This window comes from Fukomys damarensis, unplaced genomic scaffold (assembly GCF_012274545.1).
Source record: "Fukomys damarensis isolate Sample0158 unplaced genomic scaffold, DMR_v1.0_HiC HiC_scaffold_3, whole genome shotgun sequence".
NCBI classification, from domain to species: Eukaryota; Metazoa; Chordata; class Mammalia; order Rodentia; family Bathyergidae; genus Fukomys; species Fukomys damarensis.
In genome coordinates, this window is record NW_022900915.1 from 19231732 (window position 1) to 19249202 (window position 17471).

The following is a 17471-nucleotide window of genomic DNA, read 5'->3' on the forward strand; positions in this document are numbered from 1 at the left end:
TAAAAAAAAAGACATAGGAAAATGGATACATATTGAAGATATAGTCCTAAGTGAAATAAATAAGTCACACATGTGTAAATACCGAATAGTTTCTCTGGTGTGAATAATCTGCAATAATACATAAGATTCTAATAAGATTACTGACATTTAGAAATGGGAAGAAAGGAGCTAAAGGTGTAGGGAAGGTGGGATGGGTAGGGGAAGGGTAGTAAGGGAAAAGAAAAAATGTGAGATAATGAAAAGATGAAAATAAAGTGTTTGTAGATGGGAAGGGGAAGAGGGGGTGAAGGGAGGGTGGGGGTAAGGGGAAAAAATGAGAATCAAGACTTGTCATGTAGCGGTACAAGATCCCAACAATGAATGTAACTGTACTGTAACCCTAAAATGTACCAATAAACTCAATTAAAGCTGAAAAAAAAAAAAAGAGACATGATTAGAGTCTCTACAATAGAAACAGATTAAAAAAAAATAGATAAATTGAGGACCATTCTGGAAGCCATAAATGCCCATTAGAGAAAAGAAATGGAAACTACAAAGGCCCTACATAGGAAGGAAATAGAATCCATGAAATAGATTCAATCTGATATCCAAGAGATTAAAAACTCTACTGAAAGTATACATAGCTGACAGAGCCAATCTGAAGACAGAATATCAGATAGAGAAGACAGGATGGCAGTCAGTAACCATGAAAAGACAGATCTTTTAAAAACAGTAAGGGACAATGAGAAATCAATCTAACAGCTCCTAGATGACGCAAAGAATAATGATATAAGATGGATAGGAGTTGGCAAAAAAGCAGGAGAAAGTGCAAATGACATAAAAAAACAGTTCACAGAATTAACGGCAGAAAACTTCCCAGAACCAAAGAACCTGACATACAGATAAGTGAGGCATATAGGACACCAACTAGTCATGATTTAAAAAAAAAAAAAAAAAAAATCTAAACATATAATAGTCAAGATCCCAGAAACTCAACAGAAGAACAAAATACTGTAAGAGTTAGAGAAAAGAAACAACTCACATGCAAAGGAAAGCCCATCAGATTACAACAGGCTTTTCTACACAAACTCTCAGGTCAAGGAGAACCTGGAGTGAGGTATTTCAAGCCCTAAAAGAAAACAACTTCCAACCTAGACTGACGTATCCTGCAAAACTATCTTTCAAAATGGATGGGGAATTAAGATATTTTCATGACAAAGAACACCTGAGAAAGTTCATAAATACCAAACCAGCCCACCAAACAATTTTAAAAAACATACTAGAAAAAGACAATGAAGGTCACAACTCCACAAGGCACAACAGAGCAAATCTAAAAGACAAGAAATTAAAGGGAGAGGAAGAAAAATAAAACAGAGCCAACACCAGGAAAATAACATGACAATAAGTCAATACATATCAGTTATAACTATCAATATTAATGGCCTTGATTCACCAATCAAAAGAAACAGACTGGCAGAATAGATTAAGAAGCAAAATCCAACAATATGCTGTATACAAGAAATGCACCTAGTTAAAAAACTCATAGACTCAAAGTAAAAAGATGGAAAACAGTTCTCCATGCGACAGGAACCCAGAAAAAGTAGGGGTAGCTATCTTATTTGCAGACAATATAAATTTCAAACCAAAACTAATTAAGAGAGACAAAGAAGGTCATTACATCGTTGTAAAGGGAACAATCCAAAAGGAAGAGATGGCAATCATAAATATATATGCAGCAAATACTAATGCTCCCAACTATGTAAAAATAAGTATTAAGGGACATGAAAAACCAAATAAGCACTAATTCAGTTGTAGTGGGGGACCTCAATACCCCACTGTCACAAATAGACAGATCACCTAGACAAAAAAATCAACAACGAAATATGAGAACTGAACCAAGCTTTTGAACAAATGAACTTAAGAGATGTCTATAGAGTGTTCCAGCCCACAAAAGCAGAATATACATTCTTTTCAGCTGCATACAGGTCATTCTCCAAAACAGACTGCAAACTAGTTCACAGAACATGTTTAAGTAAATGTAAAGGAAATGAAGTAATCCCATGTATGTTATCAGTGCAATTAAACTGGAGATCAATAATAAAAGAAACTGCAAGAACTTCACAAACAAATGGAAATCGAATAACACTCTCTTGAACAACCAATGGGTCACAGAGGAAATTAAAGATGAAATTAGATAGTTTTTACAATTTAATGATAATACTAGTACAACATACAGGAATTTATGGATATAATGAAAGCAGTTCTATGTGGGAAACTCATAGCAGTGAATGCCCATACTAGGAAAACAGAGCAAGCTCAAATAACCTAATACTGCATCTTAAGCTCCTAGTAAAAGAAGAGCAAAAGAAACGCAAAGCTTGTACGAGGCAGAAAATTATAAAGATCAGAGCAAAATCAATGCAATGGAAACTAAGAGAACGATACAAAAAAATCAACAAATTGAAGAATTGGTATTTTTAAAGAATAAAAATTGATAAACCCTTAGCCAACCTTATTCAAAAAAGGAAAGAAAAGGCTCAGATCCATGAAATTAGGAATGAAAAAGGTGAAGTCACAACAGATCCAGCAGAAATCCAGAGGATCATCAATACCTACTTCGAGAACCTGTACTCTAATAAAATGGAAAACAGAAGAAATAGACGGGTTTCTAGATACATATGAATTACCAACAATCCTTCCCTTTGTAAGTGAGGTTCTCACATTTTTTTCTCATGGTCTTGGTATTAGGTTTCACCTTAGTCTATAAGCACAGTTTAACCGAAATAGAATACACATTATGTTTAGGAAGTTACTATAAAGCCCATGTTTTGGGGAAATGGAAAAATATCATATTCAGTGATTCTAAAACTATGAAATAAACTTTACAGCACACAAAATATATTTATAGCACACATACAGGTGTAGGCCTATCCTTTTATTTGCTATTTACTTAAAGAAAATCTTTAAATGTTCTTCCAGTTTGTCTCCAACATTAAAAAAAATTCCCACACTCATCTTGGGACAAGACAATCACCAAAGCCTCTCAAAGGCTAAAGACATTTATATGTGTATAAATACAAAAGGGCATAATGGGGCTGGGGATTTAGCTCAGTGGTTCCACTGTCTGTCTTGCAAGCACAAGGCCTGAGTTTGATCCCCGGTACCAAAAAACAAAAAACAAAACAAAAGGGCATAACAGATGACAAGGCTTGAGAGACAGCAAAACTCTTTAATGCTTTTCTTGACCTTAGTTCAGGGTAGAAATCTGAGAATGTTCTCCACCCAACTTATTTCATCTCTCCTAATTTTTTAATGCTTTCTTTTTCTTTAAAGTGCAGATTTTGAAGAACAATATTATTTTGAATGTCATCACATATATTTAAATTAATAAGTAAAAATCCCAAAGGAGAGCTGAACCTAGCTGTCAGCTACCAAAAGACATGAATCTTTCTTGCTCTTATAATTCTAAGTCAGAACAGATAGTACTGGGGGAAAGGAAATATATTATGGAAGCAGAATTATGTGAAATGAGTTCTGTTGTGCAGCAGTCATGATAAATTCTTATTTTGAAACAGTGTCAACATAAAGACCTGTGTGTGTGTGCGTGCATGTGTAGGTGTGTATGCACACATTCAACACACACATTTTTTTCTTTTTCTTTTGTGCACTGAAGGTCGAACTTAAGGCCTTTTGTATGCTAGGCAAGTGTTCTACATGTGAGCCACATTCCCTGCCCCATAAAAATCTTTATAGTTTGAATACACCTAAGTTACCTGTGCTCGTTTTTCCATATCCTGGCATGTGCCCAGTTGTTCTTCCATTGCAACTCTGATCTGCCTTGCTTCATACTCCAATTGCCTTCTGGTCATATCTGTTTGTAAGGAAAACTAAAACCAAATAACACAAGATATTAGTAACTCATTGTGTTTGTATGTTTATTAGTAAAACAAAAAAGTATGTAAGTACCAATAAAGAAAATGGTTAAGTGAATGTGTTAAGTCTTGGTGCATGGGAAAATTACTTTTACTCTAGAGTCTTAAAATTTCATTACAGGTGCCAGGCTCTGCCTGGGTTGCTGATGTGATGAGGAGTTAAAACACTGCCCTAAATTCAAAAATGGCTTTAATTCAATTGGACTGTTTCATTTAAAATATGTAATTGGTCCAGTTACAGTGAGCCTAATGTCAGTTCCCTTGTGATTCCTACCCACTGAAAAGGCATTATTTCTAATTATTAAAAACCAGCATATTGGGCCGGGGATTTAGCTCAGTGGTTCGGTGGCCTGCCTTGCAAGTGCAAGGACCTTAGTTCAATCCCCGGTACCAACCCCCTTCCCCAAAAACCCCCCAAACAAACAAACAAAAAACCTTGCATATTAATACCGACAACATGAAGAAAAATCAAGAAACAGGCTCATCAACCTTATATCTCATTGTAAGGTATGGATTACCAAATGAATGCAGATTAAACAGAACTTTTTCCACTTGTAAAGTTAAAAAAAAAAAAGAGGTAAGAAAAAGCCTATAGGTAATGAATAATCATAAACTAGCAAAGTCAACACAAACTTTGGTAAAAATCTAAAAGTGAAGCAAAGATTGAACAAATAAAAAGTACTTCTTCATAGTGCAGGGAATAACTCATTCAAAACTTATTAGCCTCTCATTAAAATTGCAGGCATTGTAATAACTGCTAGGCATATAAAAGAATGAAAAGAAAAAAATAAAACACTATCAGATAAAATGAAAAGTGGGAGTTATAAAGGGTCATGGAGGGAAGTAACACAGATTTTTCATACTCTGTCTACAGAAAACTCATGTAACTCATGTCTGATTCTGAATAGCAGTCTGGTCTAAGAACTCCAAGTTGTATTGTCATCTTATGCTAGTTTTTACCCTTTTCTCTTGAAACATACACAAAACATTCACATGCAGAATGTATTCCTACTGGCATACTGAAATTCTGGGCTATGTTATGGATGACATAATCTGCATGTGATCTTATGCTCACTGAGTCAGTGACGAGTCACTCACTGTCCTCCACTTCCCAACTATCCCCTAAAAAAATGCTAAATGTGACACGGCATGTTGCAATAATGTAGTTTGGAGCTGATGCTTGAGGCAGTGTCTAGGATTTTGATAAGTAGATAAGTTTTTCCATATAAAAATGTTCATTAATTTGGTTCCTCTGTATGAAAGCAAAATTTCTATAATTAAATAATGGTTATAACATTAAGTTTAAGTGTGCTAAAGGCCCATAAAAATGCCTTATATGTTATTAAATAAATATGATTATTTAATAAATTAATAGAATAAAATTATTTGACAACCGATCTTTATATCAGATAGTAAATAAATGTTCTTGAGTTGTCATATACACATAAGTTCTTTTCCAAAATTTATGCATAGAGATACACTGTGAATTTTGTATATTATTTATTTACCAAAGTCCATGGTGAGCAAAATTATACTGTGGTAATGTTGTTATAAAAATCCCACAAAATCCTTTTGATTTTCTAATCCTTAATCTGTTAATGGTTCTCCAACAACCATCTTTCACCCCCTATGTTTCCTTAATTTCCAGGAACATTTTGAGGATACAGGAAGAGGAAGCCTTACTCTCCTTCTCAAAACTTTGAATGACTGACTGCTTAGGGAAAGCAAGCCCTTAAAACCTCTATTTCTAGTTTCTGCCACCCAAACTCTATTCAGGCAGTCTAGTTAACTTCATGTTCTGGTAAAAATTTTCCCGCTTTTTACTTTTACAGTTTTGTCCATCATCGTCTTTCAAAAATGCTATTAGTAAATGAAAGATCTAAGCTAAGAAAAGAAAGCAAGTTTATTTCAACTAGTCTACTTTCTCTTTTCAAAATTTACATCAAATATTTATGGATAGCAGTTGAATACAATCGAGATTATTAATGTATTTCAGAGGCTTTCTTACTATGTGCCACTACATATACAAAACAATTAACATAGGCAGGTGGAGAGGGAGACTGAACAGGATTTTGTTTTAACATAATAAAACAAACTGTAGAATACCTATGGCTATTGTCATTTATACCTGAAGTAGGACTCAAAATATCTTCAAAGATAGTTTTATTGCAAAAATTATCTGGCATTATACCTATAATATGGTACTAAAAAACAGGCAGATGGTAGTAAATATTTCTACACAGTATGTCTGAAATTCAATACATACAATTAAAAATCAGTTGCCTGGTAGAATCTTGAGTACTTTAGGAATTCAAACTTACCAGATTTTTTCAAATAAATATGTGTTGGAGCACAATGATGTTTAATCATCTTTATAAACTGAAATTCAGTAACTATAATATGTTCAGATATAAAGTCAGGAAAACATATATAATTATATAAAACATTTATAATTATAATTATAATATTATAAATTCAGTATCCCCAAAGTTTTAATGCATAATTTAAGTACTTTTAAGAATCAAATTATTAAAGTCTAAAGTAAGTTGTACTGCCAAATTACTTACATTTTCAGTTAAAGGAAGACTATCTATTCTTTTAGTGAGATTCTGAAGTTGAGCATAATACCAGTCTTTTTCCTTTTCTTCTTTGTCAAGATCAGCAAGGAGTAATGATCTATTTTTAAAAGAAAGATAAATTTATACAATGCTAATGCAGACTGCATTCCTTAAGAATAAGAGAAATCCTTACCAACTATTTTTGTAATTATCTATTTAAACTAAAATATTCATAATAAATAAAAAAATTAAAATTAACTTCGATTTTTGAAGGTAGGACTTAGAATATTATAACGATTAAAATGTGACTATAAAAAGATTACTATTTTTCTCACTTAAATTGGTACTAGTATACTTACATTTCAAGGAAAGGCACTCTTTATTTACTTATAATTTAAGAATATGATGAAAGATAAAAGCAGATATAACAAAATCCAAAATTAGTACAAGAATAAGAAGTATACTACAGGATTTCAGAAGAGTAGCAATTAGAGGCCAGGGATTTAGCTCAGTGGCACTGTGCCTGCCTTGCAAGTGCAAGGTCCATAATTCGATCCCCCGGTACTGCAAAAAACAAAACAAAACAAAACAAAACAAAAAAACACACCAAGAAAAGTAGCAATTATTCTAGAAAACAAGCTAGAATATAAGAAGCTTCTACTTTGGATACAATGTGGCTTTCCACTTCTTAGCAGCCAAAATAACAAATACAGTATATCATCATAGTGTATTATTAGGGAGTTAGTTGAGCTCGAAAAACTTCTTTGGAGTTTTTTTTTTTTTTTTTTTTTTTTTTTTTTTTTTTTTTTTTTTTTTTTTTTTTTTTTTTTTTTTTTTTTTTTTTTTTTTGACACAGGGTCTTGCTATATAGTCTAGGCCAGCCTTGAAGTCACTGTGTAGTTTAGGCTGGCAATGAACTCAGGATTCTCCTATCTCAGCCTCCCAAGTGCTGGGATTAAAGGCATATGCCACCACTCTTGGCTCTTAGTTTGGTATGTGAAGATGAATTAATGTAATCCTAAATAACCCAATCAATGGTATTTTTAGCAATCTATATCTGTGTATCTGATCATTATAAACATAAATGCACAATATAAGAAGAGTGTTACTGGAATAAAACAGTAAGTACAAAAATACATGGTTTATCTCTTTTCAAGAGGCTCTTTTCCAAGGCAATGACTTGTTACAATTTTTTTCCATGTAATTTCAGAAATATTCTAAGAAATCCAAAGATGTACGTGCATAATTATATATACAGTTTATTGATTTTTTTGGGGGGTAGTACTGGGGATTGAACCCAGGGCCTTCCCACTGAGCTAGATTCTCAGTCTGTATTTTATTGTGAGACAGGGTCTCACTAAGTCACCACCTTGCCCAGGCTGGGCTCAAACTAGTGACCCTCCTGCCTCCGCCTCCAAAAGTGCTAGAATTAGTTTTGTGTCACCACATATGATTTATTTTAATTATAATAGTAGCATATTATTATACATGCTATCCTATCATTTTTTTCACTGAAAAGTCTTTGAAATCATTCTATATTAGAATAAAAACAGGCATCATGCATTTTTTGCATGCTGCATGATAAATAATGTATACCACAGTATTCATGCACCCCTGAAGGAATCCATTACAACCAGGACTTTACTGATGGGCACCAGGGCTTTCTAATCTTTGGATATTAAAAATAATTTTACCTTACATTTTTTATACATCTCATTTCATGCATAGACAAACATATTTACAACATAATTTCTAGGATATGTATATGAAATTTTAACTTAAGTGTCCTTGTTAGATACTACACTAACTTATAGTCCTATCACTTTTACCAATTTAAGTGCTTAATCCAACTTTTTAATTTTAGCATATCTAGTTTTTTAAAAAAATAGTACACCATTATAGTTTTAATTTCTCTTAATGTAAGTGAGGCTGAGCATTTTTTCAAATTTAAAAACCATTTATATGATGGTACGTCCATATATGGACTTAATTTGTTTCACAATATTGGAGAAGATGGCTGTGTTTATGTTTGTGTGGGGAGGATGGCAGTGGTCATGTTTGTCACCTGATGGGGAGTTTGAAAACAAACAAAATTCTCCCAAATGGTTTTGTTTGCATCTGAATTGTGTGCAAACAGAAACATTTGTGAGGCAAGGTATTACTACACTTTTTTTCCTATAACTTTTCTTTCTCTCACTTTAAAGAACTTCTATATTAGGAATGACAGTACTTTGTCAGTTATGGAATTGAAAATATATTATGTCAGTTTATCACTTGTCTTTTAACTGTTTAAAATGGTTTTGCCATCTGGAAAACTTGATTTTCATGTATATATTTTCTATTATAGCTTCTGGAATTTGGTCACACAGAAATGTTCCTCACTCTGCCATTATTGTTACTTTAAAAGTTCTATTTGACATTTTCTTGGGAAGTATGGGAATGAATGATCTTAGTAGTGAGCATGAATGTACGTGGAAGATTCTGCTCTTGGTAAAATTTCCTCTGCTAAGAAGTAGTTTTAAAAATTAACAACCTTGGGCCAGGGAATTAGCTCAGTGGTTCCACTGCCTGCCTTCTAAGTTCAAGGTCCTGAGTTTGATCCCCTGCAACACACACAGAAAGTAAACAACCTCAACAGTAAGAAAACATATTGCATGGAAAGAACCCCCGATTCATTATGCTACAGCCAGGGAGGAGCACAGATAATAAGAGGCTACCCCTTTTCTCCCATTTCTGACAACAGAAACAGGTGTACTATAGAAAGCCTGAATCTCTTTCACATCTGGGTACCATGACTTGCATGAAGAGTAGATCTGATTCTATTTTTCAGCTTTTCTTAATTAGGGGCTGCAGGACCTACCAGGTGCAAGGTAGGGAAAGAAGTGGATAGATGGTGCCACTGTTGTTTTCTCTGTATTTAGTAAATGGACTTCTAAAACAAGAACTGGGTGTTAAATACTTAAATTGATAAGCTATTATCAATTGTGGTGGTGGAGTGAAAGGGAGGTCAGATACTGAGAACAAGTTATTATTAAGTTAAACATCAAATTAGTAGAATGTTCTGGGGAAGCCAAGCTTATAGTGTCTTAAACCAAAATAGGAAACAAGTGGTTAAATAATAGGAGTTGACCTTGTGACTGACACAACAGTTATTAAGGCTCAGAATTAAAACCAAGGTTAGATCTACAGCAGGTAAGTAGTGTCTTTAGGATTTAACGTATTAAAGATTTAGTCTGTGATTGCCAATACTCTTAAAAAAAAAAAAAGATTCTTCAAAGCCAAGCACAGTGATGCATACCTATAATCCTTGGGAAGCTGAAGTAGGATTGCAAGTCTGAGGTTAGCCTGGGCAACATAGCATGTTCAAGGCCACCCTGGACTATACAGTGAGATCCTGTTTTTTTTAAAAAAATCTATGTCTTAGTCCTCTAGCTAAACCATAGGCAGCTAAAAGGGCACAGCACATATGAATTAGGCATTCAATAAGTATCTATTAAATGAATCAACAGACAGCATGACAATAGTTAACATTTCTCAAATGCCCTATGTACCAGGCATATGGCTAAGGGCTTCTTAAAAAATCCAATGTAATCTTTACAGTATCTTTTGAATGTATTACACTACAGATGGAAAAACTGAGGTTGAAAAAAGTTATAAAGCTATACAATCTAAGCATTACGTCCTGGCTTAACTACTTTCTAGCACTTATCTTGGGCAGAACAGAAAATGAAAACAGCAAAACACAAAGGATAGAGAGGAGCGGGAGGGGAGGGAGGGGGAGAATATGAATGAATCTGTGACATAAGTCACTTACAAAGAAATGAAAATCAGACTGGTATTTAATTTTTCTTATCAGTAACCTTGATAGTGAAGAAAAATGAGTTTGAACACAGATCTTTCCAAATTGCAATCCCTGGTACCCAAAACAAAACAAAAAAACTAGGTGGGTAATTAAGTAAAATTAACAAATATTCATCTTTAAAGTGGTGAGTCAGTAACATATCCAAAATTATTAAGTGAAGAACAAGTGATATATACTATGGAATCTCATGGGAAGTAAGACTGGGGATAGGAAAGGGTGGGGTGGAACACTGATACTTTTTATTTATTTGAAAGTTAGAGTGTTTATTGAAAGGAAGAAGAAAAATTGCTTCTAGTTGAGAGGAGTTCCAAGAGGGCTGCCACACTGCCCCTTTGTCTAGAACTTTTCATACCTAAGAAGAGCATGAGAATACACTCAGCTGTCCAGTGGCCACTTCCAGATGGCTCCATATGTTTAAAATGACCAATTGGAACTCAGGCCCTCTAAACCGGTTATTCAGTACACAGAATTTAAAGAAAACTGATTTAAAAGAACACTAATTATTCTGCATTCTAAATTTCTCAAAACTCAGTCCTGAATACAAGAAGGGGTTGCATTTCATTTTGCCTGAGAAACTCCTAAGCCAAAGTCTCAATTTCACTGTTTATTTTAATTCTTATCAGTGTACATGAATACCTGACTCTATCTCAAGACCTTTCTCCTGCTAGGTGCCTATTCACAAGCTAACTAACTAAACTGCCTTCTACATTTCCTCCTCTGAAGTAGTAACCCTAACTATTGGGGAAGATGGGCAAAGACCTATCTAGTTTCTTTCTGCTGAGAGGGATTGGCGCAGGCGTCAGTAGTCAGGGATATTCTTCAGTGAGTGAATCTACTGAGCTGTGATGGAAGTTACTGGGGTTGGCAGTTATTGGCACTCTTTAGAGGGTCAGTATAGTAGCCCTCAGAAAAGGAGTCCGTCACACACACTACTGGCTCCACCTGGTATGATCATTTGGCGTTTGACAGTGAAACCATAAACAATTATAGTCTGGAGGTCATTAGCATGGTAAAATGTTTCCCTAAGGCCTGTATCCTTCCCAAGGTCTGTATACTCCTATCAGTCTTGGTGGGACCTCCAAATCTGAAAATAGTTAATTCTGAATAAAGGGCATAAAACCAAGCTACTGCTTCACAAAGTTGAAGAATAAAATCATGGACAAAAAGGAGAAAGTTAGGAGAGTGTTTACTGGAAATAAGGAGAAAAGCAGCTCCCAGCTGGGAGGGGTCCCATGAGGGTTCCCCTTTAATGATGCTTTTAAAAGTAACTCTGGGCACAACAGGCTGAGGCTGAGGCAGAAGGATCACCATGAATTCAAGGCTGGCCCAGGCTACATAGTGAGTTTAAGGCCAGCCTGAATTACAGAGCAAGACCCTGTCTCAAAACAAACAAGCAAACAAACAGTAAATCTAGTGATATTAATGATCAGTCAGTCAGGGTTGAGAACCCTAACCATGAACAAAAAATGTTAATATCTCTTTCTTCAAAAGAAGTAACTTTTTGGGGCTGAGGATTTAGCTCAGTGGTTCTGCTGCCTGTTTCACAAGCACAAGGACCCAAGTTTGAACCCTGGTAACTTTTTATAGTGTGTAATAATGCGTAAATTAAAAGTTGTACAATATTCTGGGAGGAAGAAAAAGAACTTTTCTTAATATTAGTAATACTAGAAATATTAATATTTTCTAAAACTCTCCACTAGTGAAATTAAGACTTTACCAACATGAAGTTCCCAGATACATCTATGGTATGCTCATACATTCTTGCCTCTTTATAGACTCAGAGGGATCAAAGAAATGAAGATCATGGATTCTAGTTCACTCATTCTTCAGAATGTGGTTTTGGTAGTCAGCATATAAAATTAAGACTCATGCAAAGCTAGGCGATGAGATAACAATCAACATCTCCTCTGGTCCATATGATTATCCTTATTTTTGTTGATGTACACACAAAACCAGTGAGAAAATAATGAAAGGTCTTTTGTCTCTGTGAGATATACTGGGCATTTTCTATATATGGTATTAATATTCAATTTCCACAAGGCTGAACCATATCACTATTTTTACAGAAGAACTTGACACAAAAATTTAATGACTTGACTAAGGTCACAGAGCTAATATATAACATATAGTTTGCCATTATCAATGTCTAGTAGGACTTTTAGGCATACAAAGATAAAAAGGTACTATCTATGGATTAAGAAATCTTTTAGGAGATATAAAACACTTGAAAAAACTGTGATAATGACCTACATTCTGCTATCTGTGGTGAGATAATTCTAACTTCAGGCAGAGAAGAATTAATACACTACCTGTGAAAAATCAGAATTCATTCCATATGTCAATCATTGTCATTAAGACACAGAAGCTGATAAATTAAGAAACATTTCATTTGTGGTCACTTGTATAGGCCTGCCATAATGGAAAGAGTCATATACAGAATCTAATAGTTACTGAATTTAGTTCAAAAATAACTATAAATTCAATTAAAAACTAGTTGTACATTTTGACCAGACATAAATATTATGATCATGTATAATTCAATGTGCAGAATATTTCAAGTATTAAGTGATAAAGTAGAAGTCCTCAGAATACCAAGAAACTGCTTTCTTTACATTTTTAGATTTAATATAAGTAACATGCTACTTTATGATTAAAAATGTAAAATACTCTTTAAGTGTTAGCTACAAATAATCTATATCTATAATCTATATTTTGTATTACAAAATAAGAAGCTTGGCATATACAAGTCAATGTTTACTATATAATGAACAAAAGTTACCTCTCTTTCTCAAGTTCTTCTAAATATCCAGTACTTTCTCTGCTTCCATTTACAAACCCTCTTCTTGGAAATGACCCCATAGGAACAGGGCTGCATTCTCCTGAACGACTTGATACAGATCCTTCCCGGCTTCCATAAGAACGGAGTGACATTTTTGACCGTAGTTTTACTCCGGGGAAACTGCTGCTATCTAAATTAAGTTCTAAATAAAACAGACATAAGTTTCTATGAAACGATTACTTTACGTTATATAAAATATTCCCTTTTTTTTGGTACCAGGGATCGAACTCAGGACCTTGAGCTTGCGAGGCAGGCAGTGGAACCACTAAGCTAAATCCCCAGCCCTATTCTTAATGCTATTATACTATTTTAAAGGAGAAATATTAGGTTCATATTTTGGCTACAAATATATATGAATTATTTGGAATCACAACCCTGCAAAGTTAGTTGGAGTCAGGGAGAATAAAGGAGTATGTTAAAGGAAGTTTGACAAAATATCCTTCCTAGATTCTCTTTAGCTAATAATATTTTGGAATTCAAAAGTAGTTTCTCTGCTTATTTCCAATTATTACTTAGCATTTTTCCTGTTTTGACTTTAGAATTTTCAAGTAACAAATGAGAAAGACATTTTTAAAGAAATTCTACTAAGAAGGACTTAAAATCAGCACATAAATGTGAGAAGACAAACATTTCTACCCTAGACGGAACAGAGAAAAGACAATACAGTAGTTCTACAAATGAATTTGCCATTTAGCCTGTGGCATACAGCATACTGAAGTCCTATTTAATGATTGGCAGAATAGCAATGAGCTTTAAAAAGAGCTGAGAATTAGAAAGGAAGAGATCTAAAACAGTTTATTTAAAGCCAGTTAAATGTTTAACTGAAGAAATGACAAATAGACTTTCTACCTTTAAGACGCTCTAGTAAGTCAATTTGTCCAGAAGAAGCCATAGCTTCATCTTCAATACTTCCTTGTAGTTGTTTAAGTACTTCCTATAAAAAAGAACAGAATACATTAACACGTTGAAAATCTAAAACGTTTCTTGGGACATGATTCTGTGTTTCTTGGCATTCAGGTATGGTTGGGGAGAATTATTTCAGATCATTCTGAAAACATGTTATATAAGTATAAATGGCATATGTTACCTGTTCCTCACTGAGTAATATATCTCAAAAACAATAATAGTGATAAAACGTGATAGTGGTGAGTATGGGGAATTTCCATGCAAGATAATACATGGTGCACTAAAACATTAATTAGCTTTTAACTTTTAAACAAGGTGAATTGTAACAACTTTTCAGATAAATCAACTGAGACCCAGAGACCTACTCCCACCCTTTAAAATATGTTTGTAATCCATGTCTCTTAAACTTCTATCATTATGACCATAAAAAACACCATTAAAATTTGCTATTTGACAATTTAATTTTCAGACTTTTATAAACCACATTTAAGTATATTACTAGAATATTGATTTACATTTAGTACTCAAGTGACCATAATGCATTTCTACTCCTGACTTTTGATGTCATTTTAAAAAATCATGCAAATCTGTTTTTGATAAATTTTTCTCAATGTTAGAAATTTTCACTTTCTCCCAATGTTTCTGTCTTTATACCGCATGAATTTTGAATTTTATTGCATGTTCCTTAACAATAATTTATATTGTATTTATACTTTCTATACACTAAAGCATTCCACTCTCGCTCTCAGTATAGTCAGTCCTCTGCTTGGCCAATTAGTTTTCAAATGTAAGACCCTGCATACAAACTTGTAACTATGAGCAGCGTTTCCCTTTGTGAAAAGTACTCCAACAATGCACTGAGAAAGAAATTTGTCAAAAAGTGAGTGAATGCAGGAAAAATAAAATTCACTAGTTTGCCTGGACAGTATCATTAAAAGCAGAACATCTATGGTGACTGTGACCAACATAAAACAACCTAGTAAACTTTAATAAACCATGTTTTAATCTGAAAGGCTTGGGTAGGTAGATGTGGGAATGTGAAGATAATGTTTATGTTCAAAATATCATAACCAGAAGAGTATTACTTCTGTGAGATAGAAAACAAAGGGACAAGGGTGATTGTGGAGTATCTCCCTTTGGTGATTGTGGAGTATCCCCAAAATGTTTACGATAAACTATAGGTCATTATCTTCACGGAATCTAAGAATTATCACTGTAGGCTATGAATCTCCAGGACCCCAATTCTTCCACTCATTAATAATGCTTATAGATCAATACCCCTTTAATCTCATGCCCACTTAAAACTCCTCAGTCTCACAATTCAGCCAACTACCTTTATCTGAGTTATTTCCAATTATGTCTTTAATCCTAACCTCACTTGAAAACATGAATCACATTCCTGATTGACTGACAGATTTGGATGATGTGCACCTCAGACTGGCAGTAATTGTTCAAAACTGATAATTATGCCACTAAAACCAGTTCTTTGCTTTGTATTCTCTGTTTAATGGCATTGGCCTTCTCTTTCAGTTCAAATCCTTAGAGCGCCTCTCCTTCACATCCTCGGTGATCAAATTCTATTGATGGCTCTATTATCTCCTCTTATAACATATTCTTACCGTCATTATCTTCATTCAGTCTTATTTTTGTTATTATAATGGTTATTAATCCTATCTAAATTAATCAAATAATTTCCTAAATGGTTCAACCTTTCACAGAGCTATCAAAATAATCCCTTTAAGGGCCGGGGATTTAGCTCAGTGGTTCGGCTGCCTGCCTTGCAAGTGCGAGGACCTGAGTTCAATCCCCTGTACAAAAAAAAAAAAAAAAAAAAAAAAAAAAATCCCTTTAAAGCAGTTATCATTTCTCTCTTTTCCAAAGCCTACTAGTGGTAGTTCTCAATCTTCATCATAGATCAGAATCTTCTGGAGATTTATTAAATCATACACTGATGATTCAGTGATCTGGGGTGCAGGCTGAGAATCTTCATTTGGACCAAGCTCTCAGGTAACACTAATGCTGAAAACAGAACCATCACACAGTCAACTGTTACTCCATGAAGGTTGAAATACCAAGCAATTTCTTCTTTTACTTGTTTTTGAGCTTCAGATAATGTGTACTACAAATATAACTGCTAGAAAACGTATAAATGTTTATACACTGCAATAAAAATCCTCAGCATATCATAGGACATATGCCTAATTTTTCAAAATGAATAGAACATTAAATGGTTTACTTTGTTTCTTATTTTTAGTACCAGGGATTGAACTCGGTTCCTTGTGCTTGTGAGGCATTGAGCTAAATCTCCGGACCTACATTAAATGGTTTAATGGCTTAAAACATGGTTTTAAAATACATTTCAAAAACAAACAAATAATAAAAAATAAAATAACATTAAAAAGTTAGAAGCCCATGTAAGCTTGGCTGTCCTACAATAATATATCATGGAATACTAAGGAAATATAAAAAGCTTTTAATGACAAGATGATAGCATATCATGTAGGTAAAAAACTATGCTGTAAAATACATCCTATCAAATACATGTTTGCATAGAATATACAACAGTAAAAAGTCTATCTCTAACTCTTGTGATGGCATTATAAATTAAAAAAAAAAAGGCTGGAGGAACAGCTCACTGGTAAAGTGCTTGCCTAGCATGTGTGAGGCCCTGGCTTTAATCCTTATCCCTGAAAAAAATCCTGTAAGAGATTAAAATAGATGATTTAGATATCTCTGTATGTCCGTATTTCCTAATTTCTTTTTTTTCCCTCACTGAGTTTATTGGTACATTTTAGCTATACAGTACAGTTAAGATCATCATTACAATCTTGTACCTTTACATGACTGGTCTTGTTTCTCAATTTTTCCCCTTGTCCCTGCCCTCCCTTCACCCCCTCCTCCCTTCCCTATTTACAAATACTTTATTTCCATTTTTTCATTTTCTGATTTTTTTCCTTTTCCCTTATTACCTTCTCCCTACCCTTCCCAATTTCCCTATACCTTTAGCTCTTTTCTTCCTATTTCACTTTGTCAATTATATCATTAGGATCTTATGTACCATTATAGTTTTTCATAAAAACTGTATTTAAAAGTACATGAAATTGAAATTTACTTTTTGTTTGTTTGTTTGGTACCGCAGATTGAACTCTTGACCTTGCACTTTTGAGGCAGGCAGCACCACTAAGCGGCCCATGAAATTGAAATTTAGTTAAAATTTTAAAAAGATTTTCAAAATAGCCACCTTGAAAAGTTACTTATTCCAATGATGTGTTGCTTAAATTATTTTTGTAAGTGCTCTGAGTTATGTACCTTAACAAAAGCTAGACATACAAATTTACAGTCACATCCAGTCACTTTACCTTAAAGTGACATCATTTGGTATAATTTATATTACT

The 17471-nt window shown here is 33.9% G+C and overlaps 1 protein-coding gene across 8 annotated transcripts in view; it reads right to left on the reverse strand.

The window, feature by feature from the left end:
- The window catches only part of Apc (APC regulator of WNT signaling pathway), a 123207-nt gene that overhangs the window by 51909 nt on the left and 53827 nt on the right, over positions 1–17471 (reverse strand). For all 8 annotated transcript variants that reach the window (XM_019205096.2, XM_033767363.1, XM_033767365.1 and 5 more), the window contains 4 exons: positions 14020–14104; positions 13111–13312; positions 6479–6587; positions 3753–3866 (listed from right to left, as the gene is read on the reverse strand). In XM_019205096.2, the coding sequence (XP_019060641.1) occupies positions 3753–3866; positions 6479–6587; positions 13111–13312; positions 14020–14104 (510 nt within the window). The remainder of the gene's footprint in view (positions 1–3752; positions 3867–6478; positions 6588–13110; positions 13313–14019; positions 14105–17471) is intronic.